Genomic DNA, 14,244 nt, shown 5'->3' with positions numbered 1-14,244 from the left:
CCTCCTGCACACGCGGGAAGCTCATTTATTTAAAATGCAGCAGCATTCTGATATTTATCAGCGTCTGTGTACATCCTAAGCTTCCCTGCCTGTGCATGTTACATGGGATCGCGCTATACAACACTATCGCGGGATCCTCCAGCCTGAGGGGCTATTGAGTTACTCACCTTCAGACAGGCAAGTCCTCGAGAACATCAGCGCTGATATAACCAAGATCAGCGCTGATGTAGGGGACTGTGCGTTATAAGTTAGTTCCTTCACTTGGTTACAGATACAGGTCAGCTGATCACTGAGAGGGAGGGTGGTGCGTATATGGGTTTCACTAATTAAACCTAGGTTCAACCATCCTTACACCACACTCTTTTGAGCTGAACATTTGGCTTTTGTACTATACATTAACCCATTATCTGCTGAACAGCATCGCAGGGGGTTACAGCCTACAACATCACATTCACTGATTAGTGCTAACCCTCCTGTGCCACTGCAGACACGTTGGAGGTTGCCTCTATGCCATTATTCACCCTTTGTGCGCAGCACAGTATCACGCTCACGTAAGGGTATTTGCATATATATACCTAGTATCTGCATCTGGCTCCTTATACAGCGTCCATTGGGCAGCAACAGCAGATAACACTGACAACCTATATTGATACGAGTTAAGGTTTACCCTGGTTAACAACAACCTACCTCACCTACAGTTTAGGTGTCTATAGGATTACTTTATGGTTTAGCTAATGCCATACTATCCTATATCTCTCTACATAGTATGTCCATGAGTCTGCACCTATGATCAATAGTGGGGGCTACACAGGTTCTTACCATAGACCTGGCTCACACAGTGCATATCTATATCAGGGACAGACATCACATAGGTCTAACCAAGCGCACATTATGCCATACTATAATACTGTACCTATCCTCAGTGTATCAATTTAGTGCGTATCATACGCCTGGATACACTCGCAAGGAGAGTGTCTTCAAGTGGGCTCTCAGAGGCTCCTTTTTCCTATATTTCTAGGTAGCTACTATCCGTAGCGTTTGATCCCCAATATTTATTAGGGACTCTATTTACACCTACCCACCTTACCGTAGGTGGGGTATTAAGGATACAGTCACGAGCTGTTTATTATCATTTAATTACGTTTTAACCCCCTATTTTTTATTCAAGGTTATCAAAAAAGTATATTTTAAATTTACAACATTACATTCCGAGTGATTGAGTGCTGCAAGACTGGGTCCTTTTTCTTTTGTATGATATTATCACGTCTCCATCCAGTCAGCACCTCATTGTGGTCTAACACTAGCTGTGCGGGTTCCTTTTGCGTGTAGCACACCAGACATTAGCAGATGTGTATATGTTGACACAGTTTGGCCACGGTTCCTGCTTTTTTATGCTACTTGTACCTCGTGCTGTTTTTTATTTGCATCTGAGTGTTAGTAGACACTGCTTGTGATCTACATTTTTCTATCCACCGGTTCTACAGCCATCGTTTGTCTGCTTACAATAGATACACCCCCCCCCAGGAGACTGGCGTTGGGGGAGTTTTCAGCGAGTGTGTGCGATCTTACACAGTTATGGTGCCTTGATATAGTAGCACCACCCAGGGACTCAAGCAGCGATCTGCTTATATGGATTACTTCTAACACTGGTAATTGATGACGGTCCCTGCATAAACCTATTGAGGTGTGTACTCACTTGGTTTACTTACCTGAGTATATAACGATCTGGTACATATAACACAAGTCACCATCACCTATAAGCTAGACACTTGATTAATACAGGTGGCTGTATCTGTGATTTACCTACTATATACACAGACACCTGTGTTTGTTCATAACATCTGACTTTACCCTGCATATATCATCAAGGGTAACAGCCAACACTTTACACATGAGTTCTGGTGCTTTTTATTTTCGCTGCGCTTTTCTGGCCTACTAGCACCCTGGTAATTAGCGTCCGTTTTATTTTAATTGAGTTAAGACTCCAATAAATGGTATTTTAATCAACTAACTATACATATTACATCCCACACTACCTCCTTCACTGTATATTGTGCACTGTTGAGTGCTCTCCGTTGGGGTTCTGTTTCTCTACTAGTACTAGTTCATATCCACCCCTGATTGTAGCACCACAGATTTTACTGTTCTAGCAGTTGCGAGGGTATATTCCTTCCCTTCCCCCTCCTCAGCCTTTCCCTGAGTTCGTGGTCTTTATTTTTTTTTTAGACAGACAGACACAGTTAAACAACTAACAATTGACATAAACACTTACTGGGTAATGGGGAATTAAATACTCTGATGTCCAGGAGTAGCAGTTCATTCAGTCACACAGGAATCACGAAATCAACACGAAGCAAGACTATAAAGTTTTATTCTACAGTAGCCACAGTAGCAATCAATGTGTCGTGTTCTAGCCTGCAGTACCCATGTTTATCCACTGGAACTGATGTTACTCTGCTTGGTATCTCAATGTCATGTTCTAGCCTGAAATACCTATGCTTATCCACTGGGACTTCTGCTACTCTGCTAGCTCTGTTAAAGAACATCCCAGACTCTGAAACCTGACACCTCTGCACCTGTGCGCTACCTCTCAGCCTACTTATATAAACTTCCCCTTCCTGTCAATCATTGCCTGTTCATACTGGTTTTGCATATCTCACACTTGTATGTGCCTTGAGAAAGCATGAGATACGCGAAACGCATGCGTTGGCATCTAGGGTGCATGTGCATGACCCTGAAGCTTCCCGCATTGAGTCAGCTGGCTACACTGTATGCCGGCAAATGCAACGTGCGCTACTTTGTTGCTCCTTATGTTTGACCTAATTGTTTAGAAGCAACTACAGTAGGAACCTGGTGGCTAATATACTATCAGCTCAGTAGAAGTAGGGTGCAACCGGTGTATCCCTACTATTTAAATGTGATTTTGGTACCTCCTTTATGCACTGATCTTTTATTGACCAGCTCTGATTAACAGGGCTGGTGTCGGATCAGTTCCTGTTTGTACTTCTGGTAACATTACTGTGGTATTTGATCTATTTGCAATCTCTGAGCTGGGGCACTACTATATTTACCAGCTTTACTTTACCCTGAAGGCATTCACTTTGGAGATACACGAGCAGGCAACATATTAAGTTGTTTACCTACTGAGTACCTTGTGGTGAGACTAAGTGTATTCAATTAGGACCTAGAGTTACTATCTATGAGGCAGTACTGTATGACCCTAGCTCTAGGTCTATTATATATATATGCAGGAACATCCTTTCCATAGGAACTGAGCTTCATTACTTTTTCTACCCTTACAGTGCAACACTTACACTATTCAGCAGTGTGAACTTTACCATGTACCCTACCTTGAGTTTTCATTCTTTCTACACTAGCGAGGCAAGGGTTCCTTCCACTACACAGTAACACTACCTGTTGTGCTGGTAATAACTGGTTATCATGCATTTTACCAACAAGGCAGACCTGGTTAGGGCCTGAGGTATTATTTGTCACTACATTGATTGAAGTCAGAGAGTGAATCACTTATTTTACACCACTATTTGATAGTTATAACCCCACTTGGGCTCCCCCCGAACTGTGGTCCTTTTGATTCACTTGTTCTTTACTGCGTGAGACATATTCATGTTCATTTGCAGTAACATATTTCTGATCCAGAAGATTTAACTGAGTGTTTATACTTAGGATCACAGCGTTTAATATTCGTTTTAATACCCTCTATTTTAGTTTGGTTTATAAAGTTTTATGTTTTAACTATATCATTATACATTCATTTTGGTGCATGAGTGCCCATACTAGGTTTCTCTTTCTTGTCTGTTCTGCTTCATATACCTACCTAGGAAGTACCTACACTATACCTCACGATTGGCAGCTGCAGGGGTCAACCTACTTGTATATGGTAATCTGGCAGGGCCAGGTAGCAAGGGTTGTTAATCTGGGTTCAAATCACCTACCTCTCTTTATCAAGTGTCGCCTTATGGTGAGTTATATCCTGCTCTAAGCAGAGAACACAAACCAAGAATGTTGCACTTGAAAAAGCCTCGGCCACACCCTCACATATTATGATATATGGAGGGTAGCGTGAGATTATTATTTATAAAGAAAGGGTACTCAGAGTTTGTATAAGAAAAGGTTTATCCTTTATTGTATTACAACAATATTCAGAAATATCAGAAATATCAGAACAAGCTTCTTATAAGCCAATGGCTAACAGTTACAGTATGTTACCAATCCATTCCTAACTATGCAGAGATTATAACTAGATATGCATTGTCAATACTCACAAACCAAAAGATATTATGTCAGGTCAGGTCAGCCAGTCCCAGTCTCATCTGTGTGACTTCACACTTAAGTTCGGTTCTCTTTCTCTCTCTCTCTCTCTCTCTCATCTAACATGGAGTCGGGCCAACCTAATATAGAGTGTATTAGTTACTGCGTACGTGTGTCATGTGTCATGTGTCCATACTCTGTGGTTTGTGACGTATGATGTTTACGATCTTAGGACTTGTATTTAGTAACCTTGGATTTCATAAGTTACTGTTCAAACCACGGCGTGTTTACCGTTATAAGTTCCCCTTTTATGTCTTTGTAACCTGTCCTAATATCCTGCCACTTCTGAGCAAAATAAACTATTATTTCTAAGACAAGAAAAACCAGGATTTTAACAATATACTCTAAGCTATACTAGGCCTTACTATGATACTACGTATATAAGTACCTGTGACCTGTATTCATTATGCGTTATATGCCAGAAAATACCTGTAATCCATAACACCCTCTCCTACACATAATTATCATATTTTTGCAAATGCAGGAAAAACTATCAAAGCAGAAAATATTCATTATGTGTACTATTGGAAGACAGTGTCACAGCTCTCTGATGTTGATGAGCTTGAACTCATAGGAGTATGTGACTGATCGCCAAAACACCCACAACTGCGCATATGTGCACAAGTTATTCCACGATGGGAAGGTATCAATTTGTAAAAATCACCCAATTGTAAAGCGGGTTGATGTTGGCTTTCATACACACTCAAGAGCGTAGTATTCCAACGGGCACCAAAACAATGTTGATGTTTATTACCTGAACATGCAAGCAAAGTGGTACAATTATATGACCCGTGGCTGACAATACTGATATGACCTTCTTCAATTGTATAAAAAGACATTTGAAATATTTGACGGTGAATGTCTCTACACTTGAAGTTGGGTTGATCACCAAGAGACAGCAAAGATTTCACTTGCCAAAAATTACATAACATTAGCAAGCTACGCGGTAGCAATGTCCCATTAGGTGTTAAAACAGAAAACGGTCCAGAGGAAGCAAGAGAGTCCTGATACATAAAGTCTCTCATCGTATCGTGAACTGCATGCACTTTGCGGGGTTTCCGATTTGGCAAAACCAGTTCATCTAAGTACATCCTCATGGAGGTCTGATAGGAACGTGGTAGACGCAAGATTTGTGAAGCATCTTTCTTTTCGTCTGTGTCCTTGCAACAAAGCATACTGCAGCAGGTTAGATTTGACCTGTGTGCTTAAAACAGTATATTAGTATCTAGGTAAAAATATAAGAATATATGCTATAAAGCAAAATGTGATTAAGCTGAACGCCTCTTCATCTTCATCTTCGGAAGAAATGAGAAAATACGAAGCAAAATAACAAGGATTATTATCCCTAAAATAAAAAACAATATTGGTTTTAAATAACCTAGGATTCCAAACGCATTTCCCAGTCCACTAAAGATACTTTTACCAGTAGATTGTAGGCTAGTGCCTATCTTTGTCAAAAAATTACCTGTCATTGGCCAAAAAGTTTTCAATGACTCACCCAGTGTAGTTAACCACTGGGGAAAATCACCTGGGTGCAAATCAACACGTAGTAATTCACTGTGAACTCTCTGTAAAAGGGTATGTACTATATCATGTGTGAACTCTATAGTAACCTTCATCTTCTTTAAATGTGCCAAATAGGCTGTCATGTGAGGAAGGATCAGTGTGATAGCTGGTACCTGGAAATGTACTCCAGATGTGAATTTCTGATGTAACAGAGGTGGAATAAGTGTAGTACCATAACACTGTATACTCCCATTAACCGTGACAAGTGATGCCTGAAAAGGAGGAATATCGCAATCCTTTTCTGTAGATAACACTATGTAACTCCCATTATCTAGGCTGTGAATTAATGTAAAAGGGGTTTGAATAGGCATTACAGTTATCGGGCAGTTGCTACCTTGCATTTGATCATTGCAAGGCATGTGCTGTATAATGTCATCACAAATCAAGTAACCTCTATCAACACATCTTATAGTGCTGATGAAAAATTTACGATCACATTTCACAGACATGTATTGAAATGGTTGCGCAACCTGCATCCTTGCGAAATAAGAACCTGTGTGTATTATGTGTCCAAAATTAAGCAGTTCCCAATTTGTTGTATACACATCTCCTGGAATAAATAATTCATAGTATATAAAAACTTCCCATAATGAGTCATCAGGGTTATGAACCCGTCTGTGGTTTCTTTCTCGTATGTCATAAACTGTGGTTTGTGAAACATATGCCAGGATTTCAGATTCTTTTGGACTTAAATTGAGAGTCTGTGTGATCAAAGTGAGATTTAAAAGTGATATGTCAACCTTTTTACTTTGCAATGTTAACCTGATAGAAGTAATGTGATTAAGAATAACCAAAGCTTTAATTTCTTCAGATAACACTGTTATATCTGAAATTGTGTAGGAAGCAAATTTTATCATGTGATCTCTTAACAACAAAATACCTCTCCTTAATTCTTCATCATTTGAGTCAGAGATTTGACTTATAACAGAAACAGAACCACTCAGCAGGTGTCCTGTGGTTATAAGAATATCATCGTTAGTAAGCAATTTTCTTGCAGATGTTTTACTTGAAACTTTACATTCATTCATGAACTCTGTGTCATTTTCATAATACACTATGGCATTAATCGTTGCATTCGTACCCCACATTGCCTCTGAGTAGGGCATGTTAACAATATTACGTGTGGTGCACGTGTCATACTCACAGGGTTTATCATCTGGAGCTATTTGAACATTCATCAAATCGCTCATTGCCCTGATTACCGTGTCAACATTCATATGCAAACTATCATTGAGACATTTCTGGAACAGGGAGTAGACTTTGTAATTAGGTTTCATAATCACTATTCGCTCCACACACCAAAAACCTCGTAACCCAGAAAAATGTAAAAATCCTTGATCAATCATTTTCGGTTGCCAGTTAAAATAGCCTTGCGTGAGATTGTAATAAAAGGAACACGGTTTACAACCGTACTTGAATACTGTAGTGTCCTTATCACAGATTCCTTCATTAATCAATTTCTCCAATGTGATACCACACGCATTCTTGAAACCTTTACATGAATGGCTGTAGTATGTCGTATTGGTAAATGTAGCAAAGCGTGGTTGAGTGCAAGTGTCCCATGCTGTAGGTTCACGAAACAACATACCATCACCTTTTGTATTCCATTCTTTCGGAAGTGCTGCTGTCTTTAGCTGTCCAGTTTTAGCATCTTCCATCACATCTTGAAGTTTGTGTAACAGGTCCTCAGCGGTTATTGATGAGTTCCACCATCCTGAGTAAATACTGTCAGTACAAAAAACAGCAGATATATACGGTCTTACCCCCCCAGGTATTCTGTACTCTTCTTCTTCAGCACCTTCCCAGAATGCCACTCTTGGATCAGTCTGTCCATTGGGAACGAATCCGTTCTGAGTAATTTGACCTGTATTCAGATAGAAAATAGGGTATTGCTTATACCTTATATTGTCCATGGTCACACCAGGCCGAGGGCAATGATCAGCTTTCAGCTCCTTCGTTGGCCATTTACGTGTTCCTTGAAAGTCAATGAAATAACAATGTCCAAATTCAGCATGACAACGTTGTTCACGGTAGCTTTGCTGCTTCCAATGGTCATGAAGGGGTAAATCATATTTCAGGCTTGTAGATTGCAGCTGTTGCATCTGTGCATTCAGATGTTGTGTCACCAGCTTCCTTCCTTCTGGCGTAGTTATACCAGCTTCTTTAGCTAGCACAGTAGAATCAAACAGCACAACCTGTGAAATCCCCAAAGTCTTTCGTTTCTGGATGATAGGTTTAGGAAACGGCTTCCAATACACACCTTGAGGTATACCCACCGACTGTATGTCCACCGGTTTCAAATCGTAATGTAGTCCTCGTTTCACGATGCCGGAGTCTGGTGTGGTAATACCGTGTGCTGCTGCACGTTTCCAGTCGATGATCTCTCCTTCTTGCTGAGTCACAAAATGCCATTGTAACCTGAAAATAACGCTGGCCGATATTGCTAGAAAAGCAAAACAGATTGAGAGACACAAAATAGTCTTTAACAGTCTTTTCTTTGTGATCACCTTAGCCACTGTTTGATAGGCCTTCTGGTAAATGTTGCGTTGATCCGGTATGGCAGGTAACACATATATATGTCTTTGGTCACTGTCAGGGAAGTCAGCTTCAGCTTGTAGGACCTCACCTGCGTGAATATTTTCCACATCCTGTTGTCTTGCAATCTGTGCTTCGAGAGGCTGCAGCTCGATCGAAGTCTGTCGCAGATACGGTGTCTCCTCCATCTTGAACAGTGACATTACTGCAATGTGCTGTAGGCTTAAGATTATCGATACTCACTTTTCTTTCTTTTCCTTTTGTATCTTGGATGATAAAGGTTCTTTCATTTATCTTTTTAAGTATCGTGGTAGGTTTCTTCCACTTAGGCCGCAACGGCTTTACCTTAGCAACCCTCTCCTGGACCGAATGTCCAATCTGCGGCGTCCAAGCTGCAGGATTACGTGGTGTGTGGGCTGTATGGGAAAAAGAATCCCTCAATTCCTGTAAAATTAATATTTGTTCAAGTCTCCCTGGGACAGAAATAGAATCATTAGTAAACGGTGTATTCATAGGAGTACCATATAATAGTTCATGGGGTGTTTTACCAGTTACTGAGTTAGGAATATTATTTAAGCCAATTTGAACCGTAACTAAGAGTGGATACCACTGTGTAGGACGATTAGATAGCATTTTGGTTAAAAGTCGTTTTACCTCGTAATTTCTACGCTCAGCGATCCCAGCGCTTTCCGGGTGCCACGGTGAGCTGAAGGCCCAATCAACACCTAATGTTGCGGCCCATTCCTTGGTTTCTGCTGCTGTGAAAGCAGGTCCACCATCGGAATGAAAGGCCTTGGGCTTAGCCACACTTACTAAGGTGTTGAGACAATTAAGCGTAGAGCTAGATGTCGTACTACGAACGGGGTATAACCACGTAAACCTTGTACAAGCATCAACACAAACCAAAACATGTTTGTAGGAATGTGATGCTGGCAAAGGTCCAATATGGTCCAAGTATATTAAATCAAACGGTTTGTTCGGTATTGCATTAATAATAAATGGTGGGGTCTGATGATTAGGAGCGTTCACCAACCGACATGGTTTACAGTTGCTTAGAACTGTCTTAACTGTTTTCCTCATGTTCGGCCACCAGTATTTGTGTTTCAGTGTCAACAAAACATTTTCTCTCCCTAGGTGAGGGTGTCCCACACTGTCGTGTGCTTGCGTAGCGATCTGCATTCTGCTTGCTACAGGGGGAACAATGAATTCATTAGCATCAATTACAACCATGCAATTATTGTCGACTTGTTTAAATGAGTATTTCTTAGGATACCCAGGTGGATTAGGCCTGGTGGTATCCAGACAAGCATACAACTCTGCATCGAGACTGGCTGACTTTGACTGTGCCCTTGTTAACACTTTGTTAACGGCAAATTTCTGACTTACAGTTTGCGCGAGACTATCTGCAAACTGGTTACCCATAGTATGAACCGATGAACCAAGCGTTCTGTGCGCTGGCTCGTGTACAATTTCAATATCAGGCTTTTGATCAAGATAGGCCGCAATGGCCTTCCACTTAGCTATATGCGTTAGTGGTTTCCTTTTGGCATTTAAAAATCCATTTGATCTCCAAATTGGTAGGTCCTGCAATGCTGAACGTGCTAAATAAGCGGAATCTGTAACTATAAGTACATGTCCCTTAACTGTAAGTGCTTCTTTCATAGCAAAAGCTAATGCATGAATCTCTGCAAACTGTGCAGAGTGGTCTCCTACAGGTAATTGCCAACTATGCAACAAATTCATATGTGCATCATATTTTGCAATTCCTGAACCTGCAGATTTATTCACTCCTTCTTTGCTGGAGTCTACAGCTGAACCATCTGTGTAGAAAATGCATGTGTAAAAATCATTTGGGTGTGTTTGATTTTCCCATGTTACCCCTTCAAAGGGTGATGGGAGGTCATCTAATGTAGTTAAAGTTTTATCATGCACAAAATGTATTTGGGGATCTTCTATAATGGTATACCATTTTAACCAGCGACTTCTTAACGCCTTCCTATCCGGAATGGTCTGTTTCTGCAATGTTGCTAGTGAAGCTACTGAAGTGTATATATAGATATCCTGTCCCTGTGCCAAATCACGTGATTTTAGCACTGTGAGTGTAATCGCTGATAATAGTTTTTCAAGCGACAAATATCTCTTCTCTGTGTTTGTAAATACATAAGATAATAATGTAATTGGTACTGTCTCCATAGCATTGTAAATTCTAATGTATGCAGCTAGAGGTGAAATGTTGACATAAGCTGACAATGGTTTTGTCGGGTCGCGCTGCGCTAAGTAGGAAGCATCATTAACTGCTGCTAATAACTTTCGCAATGCCTCATCCTCAACTGTTAACCATTTAAAAGGTGTTTTCGGTCTAGTCTGCTCTGACTTAATCTCGCGTGATGTTGCGTGATGTAATGGTTCAATCAGTACATTAAAATCTGGGATAAACGTCATTGAAAAATTCAGTAACCCAATAATGCTTCTTAACTGTTTTAGTGATTTAGGAACACTGATGTTGGAAACTTTTTCTCTGTAATTAGTAGAGAGGCCTCTGCCATTTTCAGCTATTTCAAAGCCTAAAAATGTCACAGTTTCTCTTGCAAGCTGAGATTTCTTTAGGGAAACAAGGTAACCTGCTTCTGTCAATGTAATTAACACTTCTGTCATAGCTTTAAAATGCTCTTCTTCTGTGTCATGTGATAAATAAACGTCATCAACATAAATTTCTGTATTGGCAAACTTAGACAATAGTGAGACTACGTCTGCAGTGAATAAAGCTGGACTATTTACAAAACCTTGTGGTAAGCGTGTAAAAACCAATTGTTTACCTTGCCAGGTAAATGCGGTTAGCCAATAACTCTCAGGCGTGATTGGGTGGCTAAAATACCCATTGCTTAAGTCATACGTAGTTTTAAAGCGTTTACGCTGTAATCCGCTTAAGATTGAAGGTGAATGTGTGTTCTGTGCTGCCACTGAAGGTGTGACTCTGTTCACTTCCCTATAATCTAACACCATTCGCCATGAACCATCTTTTTTAGGCACTGGATATACTGCAGTATTCATTTGGCTATACTGTTCAAGCAGTACTCCTTGTTTAAGTAAATCATTGATTACAATTTGTATGCTTGGTAAGGCGGCATGATTAATTTTATATTGTGCCTGTTTCTTTGGAAGTGTAGAACATGTATTAATATTGTGTACGATTTGTTTTCTAAATCCGACCTGATTTTCCCACTGTTGAAAAATATATTTGTGTGTCATTAACCAATTATACAATTTTGTTTTATCATTAAAAGCACTTTCATTGCATTGATCTGTGATAATTTTTTCCAAGTCAAATTTCACAGTCAATTCCGTATGCTTGCGGTTTTCTGTAACTTCCTCTTTTATTGTAAAGAAGGAAGCCACATCTTTGTATGCTATAAGAAAGTCACAACCTAATCTGTCATGTTCAACTAATTCAATAGAAACTCGCCTGTCATTAATTTTTAAGTCTAAATAATATGAAGGATAAGTGCCATTTCCCTCAATTGTTTGTATCGTGATGTCGTGTACATAATTTTCATCTATTAAAATATCAGTTCTTACAAGGGATATGTCGGCTTGTGTATCTAATAGGCCAGTGTAATCTTTTCCCTTGTAGTGAATGTTTAACGTTAAGTTTGTCATTCCTCAAAGAGGAAGTCTGTAGGGAGGTGAGTTATCTTCCCAACAAATTTCTCTGTGCTCGCCGGTGTCGTCGCTGCTGCAGCCTGTTTAACCTCACGTTGGCTGTTCGTTAATCCTGAAGTCTGCGTAGCAAAACCTGTACGCTTGTCACGAAATTTAATTTCGCTAGCCTTGCCTTGCCCATATCTGTCAGGAGTTTTAATGTATTGTCTCAGATTATATCTGGACACTGCACCCTCATTACGAGCTTGCTGTTCAAAGCGTGTATTTTGTTGTGTAGTCTGTGGTGTAGGAGTGTTTTGTCTTTGTGTAGGAGTCTGAAAACTTCTATTATCTCTTTGAAAATTACCTCTTCTGTCCCACTGCTCGTCTCTAGGATAAACTGGAGTCTGATATTGGGTGAACGGAGGTCTCCACTTTCTCTCTTGGACAAGAAAATTTCCCCTCTTTTCTGCGTTCGATCTCTCAGGTTTCCTGTCACTGGCTTGTGGCTTAGTTAATCCAATCGGATCACCAGTGAGCGATCTGCCGACAAGAGTGTAAGTATTTTTCAGAATCTCAGGAACCATAATTGGTTTTTGTTCCACTGGTACACCTTGAATTTGTCTTTCAAGGTCTAACAGCAAACCCTGTCCCTTAATCAAAGCCTTCAGACAACCCCACACAATCTCATGGTTGCCTTGTGTAAAGCGTAACCCTAGAATATAAGCTGCTACAATCCCACTAGTCTTATTAACTTGTCCTAGCGTATCTGCCAGTGATGAGATCGTAACTTTTCCATGGGTTTTCTCATACACATTGCTGATGACTGAATCCCAGTCTCGTGCTTCAGCTAATGTGATTGACAAACCCGCTGGTAGCAGGGAATTCACCAAAGCAAGTTTCTGATTTGCGGTCGGTGTAGGATATACCCCATCTAAACAATGCGTTCTCTCATTAAGCCACAATGCAATGTCTTTTGGATTAGTTGGCAACTTTCCAATAGTAGCCTTAATGTTCGCCATGGGAATACAAACTTGTACCCGAGCTGGTACATCAATTAACGCTGGAGCAGCTCCTCTAATTGCGAAGAGGGCATTAACAATTTCTCTTAGCAGCGTGATTTCTGCAGTTGCATTTCCGCGCTCTGTCAGAACGTCGCGTGCTGCTGGTGTTAACTCAAGTAATGTAACTGGTGTAAATAAGTGTGTGCGATTCTCCCCATATTTCGCACCAGAATTAATAGGACCATGTCTGTCCACGCCTGTAGCAATCACAGGCTGTTGTCCCAAAATGACAGTCGCTGCATTATGTGTCAAATTAATGATCGTGTGTATTAACGGATCATATGCCTGTTGTACGTACTGATATGTGTTTGGATCAGTTGTGGTGTCTATTGTTAGATAGCAGTATCTTGCCCCAGGTCCCCACGGGCCAAATTGAATTTCAAATGCCAGAGTTTCACCGTCAATCAGATTTCTCTGATACTGATTCCTCATTAAAACATTCAGATCTGCAACTCGTGCAAAATCCGTAACAGCCATGATATACTATATATATATATAATGAAAATTGTACCTTCTCTTTTATAAAGAGGAAATAGCATACACGTGTACTTTCAAGATTAAATGGGTAACGTCAGATTTATTATACAACTCATGAGTAATTAACCACGTTGGAGCGCCATAATCTGGGTTCAAATCACCTACCTCTCTTTATCAAGTGTCGCCTTATGGTGAGTTATATCCTGCTCTAAGCAGAGAACACAAACCAAGAATGTTGCACTTGAAAAAGCCTCGGCCACACCCTCACATATTATGATATATGGAGGGTATCGTGAGATTATTATTTATAAAGAAAGGGTACTCAGAGTTTGTATAAGAAAAGGTTTATCCTTTATTGTATTACAACAATATTCAGAAATATCAGAAATATCAGAACAAGCTTCTTATAAGCCAATGGCTAACAGTTACAGTATGTTACCAATCCATTCCTAACTATGCAGAGATTATAACTAGATATGCATTGTCATTACTCACAAACCAAAAGATATTATGTCAGGTCAGGTCAGCCAGTCCCAGTCTCATCTGTGTGACTTCACACTTAAGTTCGGTTCTCTTTCTCTCTCTCTCTCTCTCTCTCATCTAACATGGAGTCGGGCCAACCTAATATAGAGTG

General features: G+C 40.3%; 1 protein-coding gene across 1 annotated transcript in view; it reads right to left on the bottom strand.

The window, feature by feature from the left end:
* The window catches only part of LOC142492289 (uncharacterized), a 37,321-nt gene extending 23,273 nt beyond the window's left edge, over positions 1-14,048 (bottom strand). Inside the window, exons 1-3 of the mRNA XM_075594960.1 lie at positions 12,437-14,048; positions 8,522-8,846; positions 7,484-7,620 (exon numbers count right to left, since the gene is read on the bottom strand). Coding sequence (XP_075451075.1) covers positions 7,484-7,620; positions 8,522-8,846; positions 12,437-13,610 — 1,636 coding nt within the window. The 5' untranslated portion in view covers positions 13,611-14,048. The remainder of the gene's footprint in view (positions 1-7,483; positions 7,621-8,521; positions 8,847-12,436) is intronic.
* Between the last annotated feature and the right edge of the window lie 196 nt (positions 14,049-14,244).

This window comes from Ascaphus truei, chromosome 4 (assembly GCF_040206685.1).
Source record: "Ascaphus truei isolate aAscTru1 chromosome 4, aAscTru1.hap1, whole genome shotgun sequence".
NCBI lineage: Eukaryota > Metazoa > Chordata > Amphibia > Anura > Ascaphidae > Ascaphus > Ascaphus truei.
This window is presented reverse-complemented; position numbering and strand designations above follow the sequence as displayed.